Here is a 6,051-nt window from a genome sequence, read left to right on the forward strand (position 1 = left end):
GGGGGGCCTAAGCCCCCCCAAGCCCCCCCCTATCGCCGCCTATGGTTCAGGCCAGTGTCTGTACCCGATAGTAGAAGTACTGACCACACAGAAGGTTCGGTTTCGATGTCCGCCAACGATTGCGTTTTTCGATTGCAAATATTTCGGGCTACTTTCTGGTGTCCTCATGTTGATCGTAGCACGGTTGGTCCAGTGGTAACGCGCTTGCTTGCCATGCAGAAGGTCCCGGGTTCGAATCCCACCATCGATAAAAGTTTGTACTCGTTTTCGATTGCAAATATTTCAACGGGTTACTTTCAGGTGTTCTCGTGTTGACCCGAAAATAACAAAAATACAAGCACATACAACTACAAAGTACCTCCGTACCTACATACATGATATTGGTATTTTAATAGCAGGTATCCTGGGCTCACAGGTTTTGGTTTACTGGTTTAAAAATCATCAACTTCTTAAGAGTTTAAACCACGCTACAATGTATGTCGGGGTAATGTATTAATGTCTCATACCTACATATGTACCTAAATCCAGTCCTCCCAAGAAGAGTGGTGCTTGTACGCCAAGATCTAAAATGGTGGTGGTGGTGTACCTAGAATGACCTAGATCTTGATGGTTTTCTAAATTGGCTTGGCTTTTTTCTAACTTCTAAGAAATGTTTTTGACTTGTGTGAAATTCTTGACTTAAAGCTTTTATTTGTAAGGTTCAAGAGTGTATTTTTATTCATTTTCCTTTTGATTTAAAGTTTAAAATAGTAACAGGATTTTCCTTATTCATTTTCCTTTTGATTTAAAGTAACAGGATTTTCCTCCCGCAGGCTTTGTTTTTTTTTAGGATTGTACACTTCATGATGTTATGGGATGGGGCACTTTAATATACACTTAAAGCTATAACCACTTGTCGGTTGATGGCCTTTGGTCATTTTTTTTTTCCAGAAAATTCTGAAGTTCAAAGTGAAAGGTATTCTTTTGTACTCGGCGTTTTATTCCCACAGGCCGTATGTCTTAGGCTAAGAACACAGTGGAGCGGCGAGCATAGAGCATAGAGCAACGAGCATCAATGAACGAGCAAAGCGATAGTGCCCCTTTATTAACACCTTTTTGTGTGCCCCCCCTCCCCCCCCCTCATTCAGGTATCAGTGTGAAGGAGCACTTTGAAATCAACGTGGTGCCCCTGACCATTGGACTGACGAGGAAGTTCTATCAGACCATGCTCAAGTTCTGTTTCCCCGAGCGAGATCCAGAGAACATTGAGGACACAGGTAACACCATGGGTTAAAATTGAGATTCTTTTTTCTTTTATTTTACTTGTAACAATATTATAATATAACATGCTAGTAAAATATTGAGGACTCAGGTAACCTTATGGGTTAAAATTGAGAACACTTTTTACTTTCCTTATCCTATAGGAAGGAAAGTAATGTAATCGGGTCAAATTTTCGATGGTCAGTTTAAATTAAGAACACTTTTTTACTTTCCTTATCCTATAGGAAGGAAAGTACCTAATGTAATCGGGTCAAATTTTTGATGGTCAGTTTTTAGTGTCAAAACACGTTTTGAGGTCCCTAGAGCCTAAATCCAAAGTTTCAGCCATTATTCCGTGTGTCTGTCTGTCTGTGTGTAAACAAAATGTCTCGAGCACGGTAAGAGCTAGAGACTTGAAATTTGGTATGTAGCTGTCAAATGTGACAAGGATGCGACACGAAACTTTTGGTTAAGACCGGTGCAACGGTTGGCGGCATTTTACCGCTTTTTGGCGGTTTTCGGTGTAATTTAACAATATCTCGGGAACGGTATGAGGTAGAGAATTGAAATTTTGGTACGTAATTCACAAATGTGACAAGGATGCAACACAAAACGTTTGGTTGAGATAGGTGCTGCGGTTGGCGGTATTTTTACCGCTTTTGGACAGATTTCGACCGTTTTTTGGTGGTTTTCAGCTATACCGACTAAACTGATAGAGGTACTGTCAAAGTTAGGGTAAAAGAACACTCAAATAAGCATCATTCAATAGGATAAGGAAAGTCGTGTGATGTTCACAGCAGATTTTTTTCTATTTAACCCATTTTGTCACTGTTTGTTCCAGAACGGACTGGTACAGTAGGGAGGGAAGGCGGAGGGAGAGAGGGAGGTACTATTTAACCCATTTTGTCACTGTTTGTTCCAGAACGGACTGGTACAGTAGGGAGGGAAGGCGGAGGGAGAGAGGGAGGTAAAAAGGGCAGTACAAGCAAGGAGAGCAACTTCTACGTGGTGATAGATGATGTGGATAAGATGAAGGAGAGAGCCGAGAAGAACAAGCTGTTTATCTATATTAAGATACCTGAGGTCCCCATCAAACTATCCTACAAAGGTAGGTGAATCAAAAAAGTATCACTATGTCAACAGAAGGTTTTCTTTTCTAAAGAGGTTTGGGAACTGTAACTGCTAAGGTCTTATCGTCCCGAATGCGAATAGAGGAGGAAGACAGGATAGGAGAAAACCAGCCGTTCCTAGAACGAACCTTATCTGTTTAGGATAAAATCCGCCACGGGCAGGAATTGAACCCGCGACCTAGCGCTTACAAGGCAGACACGCTACCCTCCAAGCTAACTAGGCTGGCTGAAAAGTTCCTTTAGTCTCACATTCTAAACAAGCTTTTTCTTTCTTTCAACAAGCCTTTTCCTATTTACATTTCTTGTCAGTCTCTTTCAGGCAGCCCTATTGGGTACCTCATGTTCTGTCAAATTCCAGAGTTCAAGCGCCTTAGGGGAATATTAGGGGGGGGGGGGGGTAAAAAAAAAGCACCGATCTTTATAACCATTTTTAGCCCGTCCTTCCTTTATTATTACGATAGTAAATATTTGTCGCGACGACCTATGAATTCAAAGCGAGAAAGTTTTAGATAACACTTCAGTCGATCATTTAAGACCGGTTTTATATTAAACAAATTAGGTAGGTACATAGGTACTGATTTTCTTTAATCACGATCGAATAAACTACGGGCTAAATAATTCGCGGAGGGACGGACCCAGCTTGTTATTACATACTCATAGCTAATCTTTTTCCTCCCGAGGCGAAGCTGGTCCCACAACGACCAGCCACGGAATTGCTCATTTGTCTGCTGACTCCGCCGGGAATCGAACCCAGGTCTCCCGCGCGCCAGGCGAGTGAATTTTGAGAAATCATTTGAATCTTTCGCAAAACTCGATCAGTCATTTACCTTGGTTCGTTTGGATTCTGGTCTTCGGTATCGAACGGTAACATACTGAGGTCTTCTACCAGTCTCCTTAACCTGCGGTCCTTCCCTCTCCAACATTCCTTGGCTAGTCTGAAAAATCAATATTTGTTAGAGGAATAATCAAATTGCTACAATAAATAGATCACTGAAGTTAAGGTGTGGTTAGTACCCGGATGGGTGATTTTTTTTTTTTTTTTAAAGATGAGTGTTTCCCCGCCGTTTTTATTTACTTTAAAATGATCGCAAAATAACCTCCTATTTTTTCTTCTTCTGGGTTTCAGGCCATCAAGCAGAAACTGACCATTAACCGCGCCAGTCGAAACCTGGCCTCGTCCGAGAGTAAACCGCCTGCCGAGGCTGAAGACAAGGTCAAGATGTTATTCGGCTCCACACTGCTTAGTGGTGAGGCGGCCGCGTCCACACGCTTTGAAACACCGCGGTTCTTCAAGAAGTAATCTTGCAAGGTTCATCCAGACTAGCCTAAAACTCTGATATCGACACTTTTTCGACCAATCTTAGATGTTTTTTGAAGAGGTTCTGTTGAGGGTTCTGGAACAATCTCCAGGTCTTATCGTCGCGAAATCGGGACAGGATAGGATAGGAGAAAGCCAGTCGTTCCGAGAGCAAACCTTATCTGTTTAGGATGAAATCCGCCCCGGGCGGGAATCGAACCCGCGACCTAGCGCTTACAAAGCAGTAAGGCAGGCGCGCTCCCCTCTAAGATAACTAGGCTGGCTCCCAACATAACTAATTAATCTACTAGATAGAGTGGTGATAGTCTGAGCTATGAGCTACGAAGTCCATTGATATTTATAAAGGGGGGAAAAAATTGTTTTGTGTTTTTGCAGTTTACATTTCTACTCGTAGGAAACGAATCGTATATTTTTGTGTAACTTGTACAGAACAGACCAATATTTCGTGTTAATATAGGCCGCGGGCGGCGCTTCGAACTCTTGACGTTCGCGCGCCTCCCGGCACGCTTGATTTTATAATATGTATTTCAATGTTCTCATTTCGTCTTTCGAGAGAAGAAAATTGTTGCGAATCAAAGCCCTTGTATTTCTTCTTCATCTAGAGTCCAGTGACTAAAAAATCTCTCAAAATGCTACAACTCCAATGAATAAGTAACTTTTAACCGAGAAAAGCCTTCTATTTCTCTACAATTTCCCAGAATTTTCCTCCTCTCTACAGTTTGAGTTCATCCTCATATTCCTTTTTAGGTTGTGGTGCAACAAAGCCCTTGTACTTTTTCTTCATCTTGAGTCCAGTGACTAAAAAATTCTCTCAAAATGCTACAACTCCATTGAATAAGTAACTTTTAACCAAGAAAAAGCCTTCTATTTCTCTACAATTTCCCAGAATTTTCCTCCCCTCTACAATTTGAGTTCATCCTCATATTCCGGCTTAGGTTGTGGTGCATCGAAGCCCTTGTACTTTTTCTTCATCTTGAGTCCGGTGACAACATTGTTGTTTTGTGGATACGCAGTCACTCCGTCAAACTTGGAGCTATCGTCAGCAAACCGATGGTAGTCGTAGAGGATGTGCAGGTTGGGTGGAAGATCTCTCGTCTTGAGGGCCTCTAGGGGCGTGCGTACGTCTACGGACGTGAGGTAGTAGTTGTAGACATCGTCTGGAAAAAGTGGGACCATAATTGGTTAGGTTTATATTAGACATTTTTTTTTTAAAGATGAGTGTTCCACCGCCGTTTTTATTTCGTAGCAATGAAACAACTGCTACATTAGACGCATGTGGTCTGTGTCGTAGCAAGCCCATCCCGTAGTATGCCTCTCATCAGATGGGCGAGAAGAGACACAATACTTCCCATTTAGGTGCTGGGTCAACACGAGAACACCAGAAAGTAACCCGTTGAAATATTTGCAATCGAAAAACGAGTACAAACTTTTGTCGATGGTGGGATTCGAACCCGGTTCGAAAAACGAGTACAATTTTTTCTACTTGTTTTTCGATTGCAAATATTTCAACAATTTTTTTTTTAAATTTACAATTTTTTACATCCTATGAATTAACATAGGGAAACTCGAGTTGGGTGGAAGACAATAAAACAAGTATCCACAAATATAAATGGTAAGGAAAATGGGACCATGTTCCCCCCCCCCCCCAAGGGGTTAAATATGGGATAACTCATAACGTTTGGTTGAGATAGGTGCTGCGGTTGGCGGTATTTTGACCGCTTTTTTGGTGGTTTTCGACCGTTTTTTGGCGGTTTTCAGCTATACCGAGTATACGGTTAGAGATATTGTAAAAGTTAGGGTAGAAGAAGACCCAAATAAGCATCATTCAATAGGATAAGGAAAGTCGTGTGATGTTCATACCAGATTTTTGTTATTTGTTAGTGCTTTCGTTTGAAAATAAAAATACAAGCACATACAACTACGAGTAAACGGTTAGAGATATTGTAAAAGTTAGGGTAGAAGAAGACCCAAATAAGCATCATTCAATAGTATAAGGAAAGTCGTGTGATGTTCATACCAGATTTTTGTTATTTGTTAGTGCTTTCGTTTGAAAATAAAAATACAAGCACATACAACTACAAAGTACCTCCGTACCTACATACATGATATTGGTATTTTAATAGCAGGTATCCTGGGCTCACAGCTTAAAAATATTCATTCATGAAGTACCTACATTTAATTTAAACAAACTTACTTCATAAAGTAGGTAAGTATTACTCAACATTCAAAGAACTCATGTTCATTGGTCCTTGTAATATTTTTACCCGTTCAAGTAATTTACCTACATGTTACCAAGAAGAAATTACATTAACTACTTGCTCTGAAGTACCTACAAATTTTAAATCCTTGATGAGGCATCTACCA

At 41.0% G+C, this 6,051-nt stretch overlaps 2 protein-coding genes across 2 annotated transcripts in view; one reads left to right on the top strand and one right to left on the bottom strand.

The window, feature by feature from the left end:
- Positions 1 to 4,846, bottom strand: part of LOC103520859 (39S ribosomal protein L50, mitochondrial) — a gene marked incomplete at its 5' end in the record, with an annotated part of 12,168 nt that extends 7,322 nt beyond the window's left edge. Inside the window, 1 exon segment of the mRNA XM_008485957.2 lies at positions 4,586 to 4,846. Coding sequence (XP_008484179.2) covers positions 4,588 to 4,846 — 259 coding nt within the window.
- Positions 1,055 to 3,669, top strand: LOC103520862 (protein KIAA0100-like). The gene is made up of 4 exons (XM_008485959.1): positions 1,055 to 1,256; positions 2,162 to 2,351; positions 2,689 to 2,701; positions 3,496 to 3,669. The coding sequence occupies exons 1-4, from the start codon at positions 1,055 to 1,057 to the stop codon at positions 3,667 to 3,669; spliced, it is 579 nt and encodes a 192-aa protein (XP_008484181.1).
- Positions 4,847 to 6,051: the final 1,205 nt, after the last annotated feature.

This window comes from Diaphorina citri, unplaced genomic scaffold, assembly GCF_000475195.1.
Source record: "Diaphorina citri unplaced genomic scaffold, Diaci psyllid genome assembly version 1.1 scaffold4188, whole genome shotgun sequence".
NCBI lineage: Eukaryota > Metazoa > Arthropoda > Insecta > Hemiptera > Psyllidae > Diaphorina > Diaphorina citri.